The following is a 20,256-nucleotide window of genomic DNA, read 5'->3' as shown; positions in this document are numbered from 1 at the left end:
GTGTCTTGTCATGTGCTTCTTGGTTATCTCGTTTTTACAATGGTGGCACTAAAATGCTGATTACATATGTGTTCAGGCACTGAACAAATATTTATTGAGTGATTCTGACAAGGACTGTACCTTTACTCTGAGTATGATAATGAGGTTCTGGGCAGTCCTGTGTGGGGCCCTTACAGGGTGACAGGGAGCTCACCCTAGCTGCTGTGTGGGACCCTACAGTGCCCCCGGGGACCAGAATTGGCTATCTGATAGGAAGCTGTTCACGTAGTCCAAGTGAGAAATGAGGGTGGATTGATTGGGCAAAAGTGAAGAAGATGGTAAAACAGATGCGTTTCAAAGGCTGAACTGCCAGGCTTGCTGTTGGATGGAGGCAGAGTGTGAGACCCAGAGAAAAGGCAGGGATGCCTTCCAGGGTTTGGGCCTGCAAAACTGGTTGAATGGATTTGCCATCTTCCAAGATGGGGAAAGGGCAGGAGGAACAGGTTTGGAGGTGGAAGTCAAGTGTGTTTCGAGCACGTCAAGCTTGAATTGCCGGTGGATTTCTAAGTGGAGGTGTTGAGTTTGTATCTGGAGTTCAGGGCACAGGGTGAGGGTGGAGACCCCAATCTGGGAGCCCATGGCCCGGGCTGGGGTTTAAGGCCAGGTTCCGGGACCAAGAGAGAGCCGGTTTGTCCACCCGTGGACTCCGCCTTAGGGTGCTCCCAAGTTAACCTCCTGGATTTTCTCTGGGAGATTCCCAGATGTCAGTGTGTGGAGGTCTCAGGTCACTTATTTCTTTCAGAAGAGACTCCCTGCCCCTCTCCCACTGGGCGCTGGAGGAAGGGAGGTGGCGGGTGGCAGTTTCCCCACTTCCCGCCTTCTGTCCCCCACCTCCCCTCGGCCCCGTGCTGCATTTTGTGCCCCGGGTCCAGGCCTCCTGTTCCTGATTAGCTCCGCAGGGTGGGGAGTCAGCCTGCACTTACAATTGTAAAACTTTTGCCAACATTTGAAACCTCCGCCAAGACGGAACTCCCGAGAGACAACTGGCGAACGTAGAGTAGCAGCTGCCCTCTGTGGGGCACATGTGGTCCAAGTGTCCTGGGCCCACCTCTCCCTGACCCTGTGTGTGAGGCCAACTGCCAGTTTCCTTGTGTGTTGTTGTAAGAAAGAGGCATGTTTCTTATGCCCATTTTGCTAACAAGCTGGGGTGGGGGATGAGAGCACGCGCATTGTTTCAGAGGCATTTGCATCTGTCCTGGCAGGAGGAGTCCCTGAAATCCCACATCTTACTAAAGGGATGGAAGCAAAGGCTGGTGTCACTCCCACGTGAAGGTGAATCAGCCTCTGTGGCCCTGAGATATTTACTTGCTAACCTAATGGAGCCCTCGTTAGTGGAGTTTACAGTCTTTGAGGCTGGCGGGGAGAGTAGGCTGAAATCTTACCACTTAGCCAGAGAATGGAAATGATGCTAGTGAGTTCCAGAGCCCCCCACTCCACTCCCCAGCCCTAGGAGTTGGGGGGGGGGATGCTGAGCTCTTCCAGCTAGCCTGAGGTTTAGAGAGGAGAAGGGGACTTTTGTATCCAGGCTCCTCCCTGTCTCTCGGCCTCATCAGGCTGGAACCGAAGGCTGGTGGGCTCACATCTTTCTCCCACGGGAGATGAGGGAAGAATTCAGTTGAGTGGTGGTGCCATGTCCTTGTAGCTAAGCCAGTTTCAGGATCTCTGCGTCCACTGTCCCGGCAGTGCCTGGACTACCTGGGTGGTGCACTCAGCATGCAGTGGGCATTGGAGCCCCCCACCCCCCACCCCAGGCCTCCTGGGACAACGAGTAGCTTAGCCAATGATCACAATAGCATGCGGGATGGCTGTGGTGGCCATCTTCCCAGGCCCTGGAAGATGGGGGACAGTTTCCTGGAAGAAGTCATACCTGCACTTGTGATTTTAAAAGGAAAAGCGGGATTCCCTAGAGAAGTTGGGTGACAGGCTCGGGAAAGGTGAGGGTATCAGGGCAGAGAGAGAAGATGGACTCCCTGAGGGGAGAAAGCCAAGGCGGCACGCAGGAACGGCAAGCACGTAGCACGTTGGCTGAAGCTGAAGTTGGAAGAGGAGGGTCAGGCCAGTGGGTGGGCAAAGTTTGGGGGGCTTGAGGAGACCCTCAGTGGACGGTGGGGTTGCAGGGATTATTGTGCTCAAACTGACCAACGTGAGTCTCAGTGACGGTGTTGTGGGCGGTCTTGGCCGTGAATTGTGAGGTGAAGGAGACCTAGTTGTGAAGAGCCTAGGGGTTTCTGGCGCAGGCAGCTGGGTGCGTTCCACTGCTTGGGAACCCCACACCTGATAGGGATTCAGGAGTCCCTGGGGGGGGGGGGGTTGGCTCTGGTCAGCGACGGAAGATTTGGAGCACCTGCCGCGCAATCCCTTTTCCTGCACTTACAGCTGTGACCATGGCAACTTTCCTCATTTCTTTGTGCCTTGGTTTCCTCATCTTCAACTTAATTATCACTATGTCAGAGTTCTTTTGAGGGTTCGCTAGTTGGTACGCGTGAACTGCTTGGAGTGGTGCCAGGGCAGGGTGAGCCCTCAACAGGGTGATGGCGCGGCCACCAAGCCATAGGAGGTGGGATCCAGGGAGCGGCCCCTGCTGGTGGGGCCCAGCCTGCGATCTGGGATGTGCCTCTTGTAAGGAATGGTCTGAGGTGAAGAGGGTCAGGTGACACAAAAGGCAGTTGAGGTGTGGGGAAGGTTATCCTCAGGATGTGTCACACGAGGTGGCCAGGTGCCCAGTGGGGCTGGTTCAGAGGAGTGCCGGGGCATCAGGAGGACAGTGGGCGGGGGGTGACCGGACTTTAAAAAGTAGAGATAGCAAGTTGGAGGAAACGCCCATGAAGCTGAAGAGGGAGGCAGTGACGCTGGAGAGCTTTAAGACTCGCTGGCTTGTGATGCCTGAGAGCCCGGCATCCATGGCCCACCTCTGCTTTCACCAGCTCCTCCTCGTTCCCGTGATTAGGTTCATTTGTGAGTTATTAGCAGATGTTAACTGCTGACCCGCATGCCACAGGAGAGCCACATGGAATTCACTTTGTGGGCTTTATTGATTGTCCTGTGTCTTAGGATTCTCCAGAGAAACAACCAACTGGAGGCCAGCAAGTCCAGTTTGCAGGGTGGGCTGGCAGGCTGAAGACCCAGGGAGAGCCAGTGAGCCAGCCCAAAAGCCATAGGCAAGAAGAGCCAATGTTGCAGAATAAGACCAAAGATAGTCTGCTGGAGTTCTCTCTCACTCAGAGAAGGATCGATCTTTCCTTCTATTCAGGCCTTCAACTGATTGGATGAAGCCCACCCGCATTACAAAGAGCAATCCGCTTTGCTAGTTAAGATGTTAATCTCATCCGAAAACACCCTTGCAGAAAAGCCCAGACTACCATTTGACAAAACATTTAGGGTACCCCATGGCCCAGTCAAGTTGACTCATAAAATTAACCATCACATCACACTCACTTGTGTTCAGATATGTCTAGAACCTGAAATGTATAGTCAGTATCGTCAGGACTGTACCTCCAATCGCCACATTTTTCCCAGTCCAACAGAGGAAAGTCCTGTTGCCTATTAGAAACCCGCTTCTGGCACAGTTTTTTTTGGGGGGGTGTGCTGGTCCATGCGTTCTGGAACACACACAAGTTGCTCTGTAGTTATGGGTATTAATTGTATAGCAGACTTGGGGACAGTAACGTAGAACCAAGATGGTGTAGAGACCAGAAGGAGGCTTTGGGACACATCCCCGAATGATGCTTCTGACACGGAACCCAATGGTTTCCCTTCTTTTAGGTTTGAAATTCAGGAGTCAGTGACTAAAGGCTCATATTTTATATATTAAACATTAACAGAATGTTATCTGGAGGGAAAGCCCAGGCCAGGAGGTCTGTGAAGTGCATGCTTAGTTAGTGAGTAGCTGAAAAACATTAATTAAAAAACAGCATACACTAACTGACTGCTGGCAGAAGGAGCATGTTTACAGTGTTAAGAGCAAAGATAGCTGTGGTAAAAGGCTTAGCAGGGAAGTGCCCTGACAGCCTCACAGCCACCCCCCTGTGAATGGGACTGTGGTGGAAGGCAGGGGCTGTGTGAGTCTACTGCTGATTGATTGAAAAAAATACAGCACTTTCTCGTCGCCCTTCCTTGCAGTGTAGGAACATTTAAGAATAAATCTTTTCTTAACCCGGTATTTTAGGATCCCATTTGAGATCTGTACCTTGTGTATAGGTTTTTGATTTTTGCTGTAAGTCATTAAGTTCCGTCAGGCATTTGCTCTCAAAAATAACAGTGGTGCACGTCCTTGTGTACATAGAAATCATTTTGCGTCCCAAGACCATGACATAGGATTCCTCATTTAGTTCTTCCAACAACTGTGTCTGAGGTGCCACTGTTATTACAGATGAGGAAACTAAGGCTCCGAGAAGCTCGGTGATGCCCCCCACAGTCTCCCAAGTGGAGTTGGAACTCAGATCTGTGTGATTCTAAACTGTAGGTTTATCATCTGTGCTCCCTACTGATATTATGAAATGGGTGCAAGCAGGAACTGCATTCTAGACCAGGGGATTTTTCATATGCATTTCCTCCCCAAAGAACTAGCGTTTTCAAGTCACTGGGGACTGAAAGGAGGCTGCTGGTTCGTCTAGCTTTCCCAGGTGTGGGAGCCCGCCTGATAAGTCTGTGCTGTCCCACTTCAATGCATGTCACCTTGCCGGGTCTAGAGCCTGAGGGGCAGTGTTGTGGAGAAGGCTGGGTCCTGGATCTGCCAAGATGAAAGGCAGGGCTCCTGCCCTGCAGCCACTTCCCATCTAGTGGAAGAGGCTGGACAGTGCCTTATACTGATAAAGCAGTGCAGCGCGTGCAGTGACTGAGATGTGCCTTCCTTCGGTGCTGTGGGAACTGCTGTGCCAAGGGGAAGGGCCTCACCCAGGGTGAGTGGGCGGAGGGCTACACAGGCAGTTTCCCGGAGGAGACGGGTGTGAGCAGGGTCCTCAAGGACAAATAGGTTTGGCCCTTGCAGGAGAAAGAACATCCGTCCAAAGACGAAGTTGCTGGAGAGCGAACAGCAGAGAGTGACTGGGCATGGCAAGGGGGACAGGTGCCACCCAGGCTGGCCACAGACGTCCTCACACACAGGACATGGGGCCTGCCATCCTTTCCAAGGCGGCGTGGGGTGGGGCAGGGAGAGGACAAGTCACAGGGTGTGCCAGGAGACAGATCTGCTTTCTGGAGAGGCCGCTGGGCTCTGGGTGGACGACGCTGCAAAGGGGCAAGACAGGAGGTTTGGAGGTTGAGCAACACGGGCAAGTGAAGGCAGGCAGCGTGAGGTTAGCATAGTTCTGGGAAGTCATTCAGAAGTAGGGTCCACATATCTGGGTGTGTAACCCGATGAGAGGGAGGAGTTCAGGTGTCCCAGCGGATGGGATCCAGGGCCTGGAGGAGCTGCGGCAGAGGAGAGAGGGCTGGCCCCAGCACCGCTTCAAGTTGCCAGTGAACACGGAGGGTGGTGTGGCCTGCCCCACCATTAAAGGACACGGGCACATTCAAGCCCCATGGCTTTCCTTGTGACACATGCCCACATCGAAACAGTCATGGCAGAACAGTCATAAATATTAATAGACACAGACCAGAAATATTTTGAAAAAGAGCATGATTCGACACCTTCCTCCTGAATCCATAAATCTCCCCTCCTTTGTGTGATTTGTAGCTAGGGCCTGGGTCCTCTGGAAAGTGTGCCCAGATGACATCAGACATTGCCCAAACTGCCCACACAGGTCCCTGAGCATGCATCTCCTCAACATACGAGAGTTGTGTATATTTTGGATCTTAAAGACCAAATGCATAAATACCAGGGCGGTTAGATATGGCTTCACAAGAGCACTTGCTAAAAAAGTCTTCCAGACTTTAGTCACCTATGAGCTCAGTGTGTAGCAACCAAGAAATCTTCATTCCGATGTCCACCAACACCTGACTGTGTAGCAGCCCCCATGTAGGCCACAAAATCTACCTATGGAAGGTGGATACCTAGACAGGACCGATGGTGCTCCTTCGCTGGCATGCACTGACGTGGAATCCCAAGAGGCCAGCTGTGTGGTTTGTGTAAGTGCCCTAGCAGCACGCTGAGAGGGTGAGTGCCCTCCCTGCTGTGCCTGCAGATGTTGGAGACCCATCATACAGGAGGTGACATCTGAGCTGAGTCACCACATGGGCCAGAAGAAGGCTGGCGGTTCTGTCGGAGGGGAGACTTGAGAGTGAATGATTCACTTAGGCTGGAGCCCAACAGTCATGGAGCGGGGAGGGGAGGGAGAGAGAATGCAGAGTTTAGGTGAGGCCCATTTGTTAGGTTGGTGGCTTGGCTTTGTTCACAGACCAGTGACAGAAGCAAGGCAGGTTTCTTTCTTTCCCACAACAGCCCAGTTAGGGGTCTGGGGAAACGGGGGCTGTGCTTCTCCAAGTCACCCAGGGACCCAGGTTCCTTGGCGCTTATTGCTTTAAGGAGGTGTTCTCTTCCCACATGACCAAAGCTGACCTCTCACCCCCACAGCTACATCACCAGCTGGTGGCAAAGGGGGAAAGGACAGGAGGGAGTAGTGCGCAAACAGTGGCCTTTTATGGTGTGACTCAAGTTGCACATTCACATCCTCCTGGGCAGAAAGCAGGGCCACGCCTACCTGCCTGAGAGGCAGAGAGGTGTGGACTGTTGAGTCTTGCTAAACTTGGGCCTTCTCTCCCTGAAAGGAAGAAGAGGATACTGGCTACTTGGGATTAAAGTCTCTGCCAGGAGACCACCTCTCAAGAGCTATGGTATGCCACCTGGGGGGTTTTGTATCCTCAGAGTCTAGGGAGCCCCTAAGTGCTTTATGCTGGGATTAAGGTCAGGGGGTTAGCAAGCCCTTCTGGTTGTGGTTTGGTGAGTGGACACGGGGGCCATAAAGCAGATTTGGGCTGGCTCCAGGAGGGGGGGGGCAGTGGATGGAGGCTGGAGGAGGAGACTCCAAGTCCATCTTAACTTTCTCACAGGATAACCAAAAACCCACAGTGAAACAAAACGAAGAGACCAAGGTGGTCAGTGTTCATATAAGCGCTAATGGTCCAGTTGGAAAAAATGTGCAGAGTCTATCCAAGCAGTTTGTTGTGTATTTTCTTCATGATTCAAAGACTTCTGTGCACCTACTCTATGCCAGGTATGGTTCTAGAGGCTAGGGGTGTGGCAGGGAACCAAAGTGCCTCTGCTCTCCTGGGGGAGACATACCATCAACAAAGGGAAAAGTGAGATGATTTCAGATGGCAAGAAGTTCTGGATAGGTTAGAAGATACAAAGTCCCTGGAATAGAAAGAGATTTGGTTAGGACCAGCCAGAAAACCAGAGTGGCAGAAGGATGGCGAGACTGGGAGTGGCCTATGGGAGGTGACATCTGTAGGTCTAGGTTTTTCCTGAAAGCCATGGCAGTCTTTGCGTAGTTCTAAGCATTAAAGTGATTGGAGCTGACATATGTTTAAAAACCACTCTGGCTTCAGCACAGAGGCTGCAGGGTGCATGGTTGGAATCATAATCTTGAACTGTACAAATGCTTACTACATGTGCGGGTAGGGGCAAGTGTAACATGAAGCCGGAAGCCTGTGTCCTCTCAGGGTGGAGGTCCCAGGACTTCTGTGTGGTGCTGGGTCAGAACATCCAACCCCCAGGGGATTCTTCCTCCCCCAGGGGTTTGAGAACCTGCTCTCAGCCCAACTACTCCAGTGTGGCCCCCAGCATCGGTGTCACCATGGAACTTGTCAGAAATGTGAACATCAGACCTCAAACCCCACACCTACTTAACCACCAAAGTTTTCACTTCAGCAAGACCCCAGGTGACTGACTCATGCACAGTGAAGTTTGAGAGGCTTTGGTGGTGTGTCCTCTAGTCTTCCTCTCCCCTTTCCTCTGCTTGCATACATACCCCACACATAACCACATGCACTCCCTTCACACCTCCCCACACCTCTCCCCTTGCCTCTGCTTGCATACATACCCCACACCTCCCCACACCTCTCCCCTTCCCTCTGCTTGCATACATAACCCCACACCTCCCCACACCTCTCCCCTTCCCTCTGCTTGCATACATACCCCACACCTCTCCCCTTCCCTCTGCTTGCATACATTCCCCACACCTCCCCACACCTCTCCCCTTCCCTCTGCTTGCATACATAACCCCACACCTCCCCACACCTCTCCCCTTCCCTCTGCTTGCATACATTCCCCACACCTCCCCACACCTCTCCCCTTCCCTCTGCTTGCATACATTCCCCACACCTCCCCACACCTCTCCCCTTCCCTCTGCTTGCATACATTCCCCACACCTCCTCACACCTCTCCCCTTCCTTCTGCTTGCATACATTCCCCACACCTCCCCACACCTCTCCCCTTCCCTCTGCATGCATACATAACCCCACACCTCCCCACACCTCTCCCCTTCCCTCTGCATGCATGCATACCCCACATGTAACCACACACACTCCCTTCACACCTCCCCACACATACCACATACATCATATACACGTGAACCACACACACATCACATGCACACATAAAGCACACACGTATCACATACACAAATACATAAACCACACATATCGCCCATGTATAAACCACACAGACGTTGCCTACGTGCACATATAAACCAAATCACACACATGCACATATAAACACACACCATACCCCCCCCATACATGCTCCACACTGACTTTCCATACAAGATGCAATCTCACTGCCAAATGACCTACAAATAGGAGGTCTAGACTAGCCCAAAATTTAGGGATCCCTGGAGGACAAGGGCAGATGCTACATGAGCTAGATTGAGAAGTTTCAAATTTAAAAACAAGGAACCTGTGGAGATTTGTCTGGTAGGAACTTGCTGTGTGCACATTGATGTTTTAAGGAGATCAACCTGACAGTGCTAACCAGAATATTGCAAATAGAAGGCCCCAAGTGGCAGACAGTCTGGGGACTGGCATAGAAATGTTAATGGATTATAAGTGAGTGCTATATGCTTTGTCGTTCACATTATTTACAAAATTACACTCCACATTTTCTGTAATATGTATCCGTTTGCAACCAAGATGAAAAACTGAACAAAACCTGTCTAGGCTCAGCACTGTTTTGTCCGGCTCTAGGATGAGGGCAGTAATTTGAGGATTGCTCAATGTCTCAGGGTCTCCTGCTTATTCTTTAAAATCCCATCTGAGGTCCTCTTCCTCTCTGCAGACTTGGGGGTCATCTTTTCCTGCCCTCCTGCCTTTCAGCACCGTTAGTACATAGCACAGGCTGGCCATGAAAGAGGCACTCAGGAAACATAAAGGTAGAAGGATAAGTCAAAGGATGTCGAGTCTGGGTAGCTGTGTGATTGGTGGTGCTTTGGAAAGAAATGCAGGATCTTGGGATGGTAGCCAGTTTGGGAGGAAAGGTCTGAAGTCATTTTTAGGTGTCCTGACTTTGTCATTGTGCGGAAGGAGACACTGAGCTGTTACAACAGACAAAATTGAAACGAAAGCCCTGGGCTGGAGAAGGAGTGCTTTTTATTTATTTCACAGAGTAGACCTGATCCTTCCCAAGTGTCCTGTGACGGATTAACCACTCCGCACACCTTCCTGTTTGGGCCCTCCAGGGGTTTCTAGAGCCAGATTGGGCCAGGCACGAGGCGGTGCCTGGAGGCTCCCTCTGCACCTCGCCTCTGCATTTAGCGCAGCGGGTTTGGATCGGATGTGCTGGGGCTTGCACATCCACAGAGCCTGCCTGTGAGCCCAGAACTGGGGATCAGTGAGGTCCTGGCACCTAAGCCAGCCCATGTGCATGTCCCCCTTGGACGGTCAGTAGCGCCCTGACCAGAGCAGCAGGGAGAGCGGGACTTCCTGTTGGTGAAGTGCCTCTTAACCTCTCCCGGGTCTCCTTGTTGGAACGTTTGTAATCTGGATTCAAGAGCATAGTCCATTCCATGTGATGTGTAAAGTGAATTAGGGAAAATACATTTTTACACTGAAATCAAATTCCCGGGACTCTCTGGGGCAGAGGCGTTAGTTACATAATCTTCCACGGGTTGAAACTTCACGCTCTTCAGAGCCACTGTGTCTTTTCCTTCAAAGAATTGCTCACAGGCTGGGCAGGATAGCTTCAACCAGTGAGCCCACCTTCTGGTGCAGGAATAGCAGGTAGTTAGGTTCACTGAACGCCCAGCAGAAGATCTTGTGTGTGATGTTGAACCCCAGCGGCCTGCCCATGTTAGAAGCAGCCGGTGGCCCTCAGACCCACACCCGCCACCTCTTTTGTTCAGAGTTGCCCACAGGAGGCGTGAGTGTCTCTGAGAGACGAGGGAGCTCGTCGGTTTAACCACCTCCTGTACTTTTATGTACTTTCATTTCAGATCATCAGGAAAGCCCTTTCTGAGGAAAAACGCGTCTCAACAAAAACATCAGCTGCAGACCTCGTGACAGAAACGGATCACCTTGTGGAAGGTTTAATTATTTCCGAGCTGCAAAAGAGGTTTCCTTCGCACAGGTAGGTGTGTTCATTGGGAAGACACCCTAGTAACATGCTGCCAGCATCTGACTCGGGGTGCCAGGCCGCTGGTTGCTGGGAGCAGATGTGAAGCAGGGAGCCTTACAGTCTGCCTCTAAGACAGCGTGGTAAACACACAGTTGTTTTCATTCATCTTACTGTCATCTTGACGACCCTCATGTCAATATGTTACCTTACAAATACCGAGAAAGGTCCACTTCCTATAACGCGCCCAGGGGAAGTCTCTGCTGTCCTCGGCTAAGTCACTTGGCATATTTCTGGAGGGACTTGTGTCTGCTTGGTGACCCCATGCAGACTTTCCGAGACGGACGCGGCCCCAGGTCCACTGGCTGATGGTGCGCCCCTGCCGGTCCTCAGTGATGCACCCTCCTGTGCCAACCCAGACCAGCAGACCTGGAAGGCTGCTCTCCACCCGAGAAGGCCCTTATGAGGACTCTGCCCTCTTCTCTAGAGCAGAAGTTCTTAACCTTTCTGGCATCACCATGTGGAGAATCCAATGCAAACCACTAATTTTTTCCTCAGAAAAATTCAAATATGTATGCGGCATTTCGCATCTAGCTCCAGGGGAACCCTAGACCTCAGAGGAAGACTCCCTTTGAACTCTGAGTGGGGCTTCTCAGGCCCTCCTTCACCTCTGGAGTTCTGCAGAAGAGAGTTGGAAAACCACTGCCTTAGATGAGAGGGGTCTTTCTCCTCACAGAGGAGACTAGAATAGGAGCTCTTGGATTTCTGGTTGTGGATAACTGTGATTGTGGTAAGGTTCCATGTTTGATGGGCTTACACAGCAGAGACCTGGAAGGTGACCTCCCTGAGCATCCATCTGGCACAGGGTGGGTGCAACAGAGTTTTTCCCCTGTGAGTGATTAAATGAAAGAAGGGACAAGCCAGCCTTCAAACATACCTCCTTTTTTCCCTGTTGTTTCCTCCTAGCTGGTTAGGTCATCTCAGGGTCACCAACTCTCCTTTCGAAATTCTCTCTGCCAGTGGGTCACGTTTGTTTTGTTGACACCCTTTATGTGTGACCGTCTGTTATTTCCTATTTCCTTATTCAGTGTGAAGTCAGGATTCCTAACATCTGTTATAATATTTTTAAGCTCTAAAATGTTTATGATTTTCTTTTAACATTTTGAAATATAAGGTAAATGACAATGCCAAAAGAGTTCTATAGATTGCTTTTATTCTTTGAGAGGAAAAAGGCTGCAGTAACCAACCAGCTGTTTGTGGTTGAGGAACTGTTCTGGTGCTTGAAGTTTCTGTGGTATTGGTCCAGGTGGCCGTGGCAGAAGTGAGGGCTGGCTTGGTTATGTGGTAAAGGCCTGGAGGTCACTGCAAGACCAGACATATTGACGTTATCAGGGCTTGGCTTCTGGCGTATTTCAGTTAGAATACTCTTGCCAAACTGAATTCTGAAATCACATACCTATTGTATGTGTTGGCAGCAATTGCTGAGTGGTTTGGGTCCACTCTTGTGGATTCATGTCAATATGGGGCATGGATTCCATTTGTACAAGGTATATTTAAATCTTCATTGCTGCATATCCCAGGAGAAAAGTCAGTGTGTTATATGAGTGATTATACCTCCTTCTGTCCCCACCACCCTCCCCCGCCCCACTTGACCCTGCAGCCTGGGGTTGCCTGGAGATCACCAGACTCTGAAGCCCCTTTGGAAAAGCATTGACCAGGGCAGTGGACCCTACCTAGGGTGTACTCCAGGCCCACCTGGGAGCTTCTCCAACCTGCTAATGCCCGGCCTCCATCTCTAAAAAGCCCTGGGAGATGCAGATGCACACATCTGCCCAGGAATCCGTGATTTATAGCGATGGTTCCCAAACTGCCCCGAGCTGGTGCCAGCCAGCCTGTGAGGGAAGAGATGTGGCTGCCCAGTGGTAAGCCCCGGCATTTTGCCACTTCCTTCTCAGCTCTGACGGCACCACCAGGACTGGGGGAAGCCTGGATGTCCTGCTTCTACTCTGCTCAGTTTGCCTAGAGAACTCAAATAGATGAAATCATTTCTCAACATATCTATGCCAAGTTAGGTGTGGGTTGTTTTTTTTTTTTTTTTTGCTTTTTTGCCAGTGACTAGGATTTAAAATAATTTGGGAGCACTTAGTTATATTTTAGATCACAGATAAATTTGCAATGAGAAAAAATGGCATACACATTATAAAAAAGCATATTGTAATTTTTCTGCATTCAGAGCATTTAAATATATCCCTTAAATCAATTAGCATAAAGTTGCCTATGATTCTTATTTAGGAAGGACTCCCTGTTATTCTGAGCTTATGCTCATCCCCATTTTATGTCTTTTGTGAAACAATATTAAAGATATATTGCACCTGTTTTGTTTTTGATAAAATAAGTCTACCTGGTGTAGACTCGGTGGTTTTATTATTTTATTGTACTCATTCGTGAAATCCAGAGTCTGGTCCCTTATCTGGAAGACAGGAGTATGCTGAGCCAAAAAACTGTAAGATTGAAATTTGCTACTGCCTGCGGCTTTGGCAAATCACCCCAGCCAGTTCTCAGGGTCCCAGCCTTCTCATCTAGGATGGGGCACCCAGCCAAGGTCATCGTATGGTGGTAGTGACAGAAAGCAAACCAGCAGGTTAAGGTTGACAGAGAAAGCACAGTATTGGCATTGACCACATTAGCCCAGTCCCCATCCAGGCCTGCCTTTGTTGGGTGCCTAAACCTGTTTTTAGTGAATAATTTTTGAGTCAGATCCAAGCTCCACAACTTTGGAAATCTTTAGTAGCATCACTGAACCATATTTATATACACCTTGTCCTTATCCCTTGTGTCTGGGTTGGCACAGGCGAAGGGAGGAGAGCAGCTTGAGCTGCTCAGTGCACCCAGCTGCCTCCTCTGTCCCAGAATGGGCTCCCCTTGGCGGGACACGGCCTCATCCATCGTGGTGACTCCTGTGCCCTGCAGCATGCCCAGTATTCTCTAGACTTGGAAAATGTAAATTCCTGGCCACCACTGGCTAGACACTCGCTCCCCACCGCTTTCCCACTGTGTTTTGCCCTGGGTGCCCATTGTCCTCGGGCAGCAGAGCCTGCTGTGATGCTGGCGAGGCCTGGGAGCATTAATTGGCTCCCTATTCGACCAAAGGATGACCCTGATCTTGTCACAGAGTAGACAAACTAGCCAGGGGAAAAGGGCCTAGATGCCCTTGGCCATCAAAATTATAAGAAGGGTTTGTTAGGACTATAAGAAAAAAACGGTAGTTGAATTATGCAGCAGAATGTGTCATTCTAATCTGTTCCAAAGCTTTGAAGCTTACCCCAGGTGCTGTTTTCGTCTTGTACATTAGCTGGCTTATGAAAAGGCCCAGGAGCTCCCTAAATTTTAGGTAGATTGTTTTTTTCCTACTTATGTTATGGATTTTATGTAGCTGTCCCAGTGCTTTTACTAAGATCTCCATAATTTCACACCTCCATGTGTCCAGCTTGATGTCCCTGTGGAGAGCTGAAGAATGTTCTCTCCCATTCTGTAGGTACTAGCTTCCCAAATGAGGAAAATCAGGTTTCAGTGAATAAACTACAGCTCTCCTTACATACCAGGGAGGTATTTTGGATGCCTCAGAAGAGTGGACATCATCAAAGGCCCTGCCCCAAAGTGCCACCTGCAGGCACAAAGCAAGTAGGGAGGTGACAGACACTCCTTGCACCTCTGTCACTCAGGCAGCTGAGTAGAGAAGAAGAGAACTCTCAGGCATGAATAATCAACTGCAAAAGTCTAGGGCTCAGAATGATTACTTTGAGCGATTCCTACCAGAACTGCTGTGCAGAACAAAAGCTGTGTCAACAGAAGCATTGTGGGTGCTTCTTTCAACAGGCTGCTTGGTGACCCCCCCTAGGCCATGTCCATCCCACCTCCTGTCCCTGCCTGTCCTAAGAAGCCCCATTGGTGCACTGCAGGTTGTGCTCCCTGACTCATGTGTTAGCTGCCAGTCCTGCAGAGATGCTCTCTCCTCTTCCTTCCTGGGAGACCCCGGCAATTGCCCCTCCAACTCTAGAAGGTACCCACTTCCTGCTTAAATTAAGTTTAAAAAGGAAGAAAATTCCACATTTCTCCTCAGTTTCTGGGAATTTATGTTTGGATGTGAGTCATTGCCATTTCTATCTTGACCTTAGTAATGCCTTCTCACTGCTTTATGATCCTTGTGCCCAATTGAAGATTTGGCAGTTGGTCCCTATATGTGTGTTTTTGGGGTGTAGACCTTTTTCCTCAAGACCATAATCACAAGCCATTACATGGGAGGAAAATCATGTAGCTGTAGAAAAAAGGCATTGAAAAGGGATTTAATTCCTTAACTCTTTGGCTAAGAAAACTGGCAGAGCTAATGCTATTCCTGACCGTGACTCTGTTTGCACATCACCTGCCTTCCTGCTGTGGTCAGGGCGCAGTCTTCACTGCCCGGCCCCACTCTGCCCGGCTTGGCTCCTCCAGCGTTGACTTTCACCATGCCTTGTCTACCATCTAGACCTGCCTGCATGGATCACATGATCCAGTGACCCAAAAATCCTGTGGAGGGGGGTGATGGTAGGGAGGGCAGCTCCCAGCAGGAGGAGGGGACCAGGAGCAAAAAAAAGCAAGGAACTTGCATCCCCTGCCTCTCTAGATTGTAAGCCTCTGGGCTCAGACTGTGCTCACTCAAATTTTCTCTGCACTGTGACCATTTTTCAGGGTGTGGGTTATGGGTTCCTCAGGTGTCTCACTCAGTGCTTCCCCACCCCAGCGCCCTGCCTCTCCCACATGGGTTTCTCCAGGGGACAACAGCTGGGGGGAGGGAAACACTAACTTGAAAATGACACACAGTCATTCGTCATACACACTGACAGGTTTCAGATGCTTTATCCAATAGAGGAGGTAGATGACTCTGTGCGTGCATGTAGAGCATGAGTTTCATAATCTGTAAAATGGAAAATGATGCTCCCAGAGTTGTCAGGGGACCGTACGAGTTACAAGGCGTGTGTCACTGCTGTTCTGACGGAACCGTGACTTCAGAATGCACAGCACTTGTTCTTCCTTGAGTGTTATGGATGAGGACAACACTTGAAATGCGGCTAGTGAGAGTAAAGAACTGACTTTTTAGTTTTGTGAACTAGCATTTAATTGAAATTATTTAAATTTAAACAGTCACATGTAGCCAGTTCGTACCGTGTTGGGCAGAGCAGTTACAGAGCTTTCCAGCTCCGCCTTTTTATTTACAGTATGATGTCCATCTCAGCCGCAAGTTCATTGCCACATATTAGGGCGGACGCACAGCTCCTCTGAGCAAGTGGTTTCCGGGAGCACTTAGAGGCCAAGCTGCTCTCCTGCTCTGCTGCCTGAAGACCACGACTGATAACATACCAGATGCCGCAGGAGGACATGAAACGTTTCTTGTTTTCCCTTCATTTATCCTTCTTGATAAAAACATACTGTCTTCAGGCCCCCTTTTTCTCTAGTACAGACATGTGCATAGCATGAGAACCCGATAGAAAAACCCTCCACAAGGCCTTGCGTTCCCACACAGAACAGGTGTTTGCTCAGCGCCTGCTGCGGACCAGGCCCTGGCGACAAGGCCGAACACAGGGCAAAGGCCCCACTCCTGGTGAACCTGGGCTTGTTACATGACAGTTGGAGACACATACCAAGCACTCTGTGCACCAAGCCCTGGTGTGTAAGCTTTAGAGAGGGTATGTTCTTTACTCTCGAGAGCGGCTCCAGGAGGCATAAGCAGAGGCTGGCCCTGCAGGGACACCGGCTCAGAGGTGGCGTCTGTGGTGCATAAACCAGTGCCCAAATGCCCCCACATGCTGTGCCGAGCCTGTGTGGATGGATGGAGAGCAAGGAGGACAAAGGGAAGAAGTAAGGGTGCCTTCCCTGGTTCTTGGCCTGAGCAGCTGGGTACTGACGGTGCCTTTTGTTGAGCTAGATGTGAGGAGGGACAACCAGGCTAAATGTTGAGATGTGTTTCTCTTGTGCAGGTTCCTAACAGGAAATAGGTGGCTTGCTCAAGTGAGGATGGCTCAGGAGGGCCTGTCTACCGAGGACTAATTATAGAGGAGGGAGCTGGGGATAGGGGCCCACTCTAGCCAGCGCAGGGGGTACACAGCCTCAGTCCTGGGCTGCCCGTGTTCTTACAGGGTGCGTGGGTCGCAGAGCATGAAGGAGAAGGTGTGGCCCACCCATGGCTCCTGGGCCAGAGACCAGGATGGAAAGGGCCTCTGAGGAGAAATGGCAGCTCCTGTGGAGCCCGAATGGTGGGTGGACACAGTTGTCACCTTCTCTGCAGCTCAGAGGAGGCCAGGCTGGGTACAGACCTGGGAGGTGTCAGCTGTGGGTGACATTCAGTGTCTTGGGTCCAGTGAAGCAGTCCACGCCAGCCACAGCATTACTGGTGGGAGAGCTAAAGCCTGAGTCCTGGGTCCTGCTCCCTGGCCAGGATTCCACCTTCTCTTCTCTATCCTTTGTCTTCAGCCTTTTCTCCTCCAGACTAAAGTTAGAGCAGAGTTTAGCTTTGTGTTATAAAATCTGTTCCCCGGTGTTCTTCTCTCCTATTTCTCCACCTGACCCACTCACGCTCCTTGATGCTTTCCCAAAACTCCTATGTTGAGGTGTCACTTCGTGTTTTCTAAGTCCTGCTAAGTAGGCTAGCAGACAGAAAAGCAGATGGTCTCTTGTAGACTCTGCTTCTGATTGACCCAGAGAAACCATAATGAAATCTCTTTGCTGTGTCTGCTTTGTCTTTAATGGGACCGGAAGCAGTTTGAAGCGCTTTGTCTTGAGTTCTTGGTGAGTTTTCTCAGGCTGAGCTCCTGTCCGCCACAGGTTCATTGCTGAAGAGGCTGCAGCCGCCGGGGCCAAGTGTGTGCTCACCCCCAGCCCCACCTGGATCGTCGACCCCATTGATGGCACCTGCAACTTTGTGCACAGGTGAGCATAAGCACGGATGACCCCCATTCCGGTGCCTAAACTGTCCTCAGAGCCCTCCAAGACTTTGTCTTTTCCAAAACAGCATTTTTTTTTTTAATTTTTTTTTCAATGTTTTTTATTTATTTTTGGGACAGAGAGAGACAGAGCGTGAATGGGGGAGGGGCAGAGAGAGAGGGAGACACAGAATCGGAAACAGGCTCCAGGCTCCGAGCCATCAGCCCAGAGCCTGATGCGGGGCTCGAACTCACGGACCGCGAGATCGTGACCTGGCTGAAGTCGGACGCTTAACCGACTGCGCCACCCAGGCGCCCCCAAAACAGCATTTTTTGAGGCAGGAGTATATAAACTTCTAGTAGGTTGATAGTCTCATTAAAAAGGTGATCATGTATTGATTTTTTTTTTAACTGTTTTAAAAATGTTTTTTATTTATTTTTGAGACAGAGAGAGACAGAGCATGAGCAGGGGAGGAGTAGAGAGAGAGGGAGACACAGAATCCGAAGCAGGCTCCAGGCTCTGAGCTGTCAGCACAGAGCCCGATGCGGGGCTCGAACTCACGGACTGTGAGATCACGACCTGAGCCGAAGTCGGACGCCCAATCGATTGAGCCACTCAGGCGCCCCTATCATGTGTTGATATTTTTTACAATAAGGTTTTCCGTATTTCCTTCTTTTCCTTATTGTGAAATACTCTCAGCATGTAGGAAATCTTCATTTGTTTAAAAATGTTGTGTCTGCCATCTTTAAAATGTTGGTTTAAATTAAGAACCCCTTAAGGAACCCCTGGAGAAACAAGCAGGGTTATAAGACAAGTGTGTGCAGTCCAGCAGCTGCAGGAGCACGGGTCTGGACAGCAGCCCCTGAGGGGTGGCCTTCCAGAGCTGTCTTCAGAGGTGGGAGCAGACCTCATGCTACCGTGAGGTGGCTGAGGAACCCACTGGCAGCGGGCCAGGCCTAATCTGACTGAGTAAATAACAGCCAAAGAGCACTCCGTTTCAGGGAGGTCAGAGAGGCCCTTGGGGAGAGGGGGAATGAGCTGCAGAGCTCGGGGAGGGGATAGGGATGTGGCTTCTGCTCCAGAAGCTCTGACCGATGGGATGGGCATCAGAGCTGTCCAAGGACACAAGGGCACTGAATGTGACACGGTTTCCACAGACTGTTGGTTCTCTGACGTGAACATGCATAGGGCCCCCGGAGAGCTGGCTGGCACAGGTTCAGGGCCCTGCCTGGGTCCCCGTCCAGGTTGGGCAGCCCATGGATGTGCATTCCTCACAGGCATACGGGCAACGCCAGCAGTGCGGGACCACACTTTGAGAGCCCCTTCCACAGATGACTAGGAAATACTCTGTTTCCTTACGTAAAGTGAAAAAGCATGAGCACATCCAGACTGGTGGGGTGGGAGGGGCTTTCCTCTGTGTTTTGCCTCAGATAGTGTGTTTATGTGTAAGTACGTAAAGTAATCCTGATCCATCATGTTAATCATCATCCTTTTCTTAACCCCTCACTGTGGGTTATCTTGAGAATTTAGTCTGTCATACCCACACATTGCCTTTTGAGGCAATGGAATAGTGCCATCTGGTGACAGCAGCAGTGTCACCAGCCTAATTTGAAGCACGACAACCGCCCCACCCTGGGCAGGAATTCGCGTGGAGCCTCGGGTCTCCCCTTGTAGGTGTGTTTCACTGAGTGGAGCTCCTGTTCTTCTGTCTCACTTGTCATTGAAGTGTGCTGGTAATGGGGACAGGACGGGCTGAGCCCCATCGTGTGGTGAAGGCCACACATCCACCAGCGGGCCTCTCCTGGGTCCCAGTGGTCCCTGGGCCACGAAGAACATGGAACCAGATAGACAGCTTGGAGGAGAGCATCATTTGGAAAACCAGCTGTGGTGCTGGTCGTCAGGTTCCAGGACACCTTCAAGGGCCACAGCGTAGTGATTCTTGTGGCCTAAAGACATCGGACGCCTTTGGCCACTGCAGCTCAGATAGGATCTGTTCATTCTCTTGTCCAACAGTGTCAGGGCTGAAGCATGTGAGAGAGAGCTTTCTGAGATACCTAAAGTGGAGCCTGGCGTGCCGTGTACTTGCTCAGCGAGCCACCCGCCAGATGGCCACGCCGACTGCTGCAGCCTCAGTCAGGGCTCACGTCTGTGTGGGACTGGTTTCATAGTTTTCCTGGAAGTTAGTAGTGCCCAGCTTCTTCCTACTTGCTGGTAAGCTCTGCTGATCTTCACATAAAAGAGAAATTATTTCCAAGAGGTACAGCAGCAACAACAAAATCATAAAAGTGCAGGCAATCTGCGATGTCACAGCCCGCCTCTGACGGCTGTGGCCCATGCCTGCATAGGACCCAGGGTGAGGAGGGGCACTGTTGTCACCCAGACCTGGCCTCTGGGTGGAGGCTGTGATGCCCCCTCCTGGGGGCCCCTCCTCACCTCAACTGGGACATGGGTCTGGCCTTTTGGGAGGTCCCTACTGTCCCTTATGTCTCTGAGAACCAGCAAGCTGATTATTAAAATCCCTCTCAATTGGGTACTCGATGGTCATTGTTGAATTACATCAATCTTACATGACTTTCAGAATACTGCTTTCTTTCAAGGTCAGCTATCTTACAACATGGTCAGTTAAGCCTATTTGTCTTGGAAGCAGTTAGTGAAGTTGTGGGAAGTAATTTTTAAAAAAAACAAACCCACCCACACTGTATAAAGTTCTTTCTGTGCCTCCAGTGACGATGCTACGTAGCCACACAGAGGTTCCTAAGAGTTTGCATGAGACCATT

At 50.6% G+C, this 20,256-nt stretch overlaps 1 protein-coding gene across 5 annotated transcripts in view; it reads left to right on the top strand.

The window, feature by feature from the left end:
• IMPA2 (inositol monophosphatase 2) overlaps nt 1–20,256 on the top strand; it is a 61,896-nt gene that overhangs the window by 5,591 nt on the left and 36,049 nt on the right. For 4 of the 5 annotated variants that reach the window (XM_047090182.1, XM_047090179.1, XM_047090183.1 and 1 more), the window contains exons 2-4: nt 6,745–6,810; nt 10,404–10,537; nt 17,381–17,485. In XM_047090182.1, coding sequence (XP_046946138.1) covers nt 6,745–6,810; nt 10,404–10,537; nt 17,381–17,485 — 305 coding nt within the window. The remainder of the gene's footprint in view (nt 1–6,744; nt 6,811–10,403; nt 10,538–17,380; nt 17,486–20,256) is intronic. The other variant, XM_047090180.1, reaches the window with a different exon arrangement.

Source organism: Lynx rufus, unplaced genomic scaffold (assembly GCF_022079265.1).
Source record: "Lynx rufus isolate CCGP_SWC_20201006 ecotype Redwood Valley unplaced genomic scaffold, mLynRuf1.p SCAF_29, whole genome shotgun sequence".
Taxonomy (NCBI): domain Eukaryota; kingdom Metazoa; phylum Chordata; class Mammalia; order Carnivora; family Felidae; genus Lynx; species Lynx rufus.
Note: the sequence above shows the minus strand (reverse complement) of the source record. Positions and strands in the feature narration are given on the sequence as shown.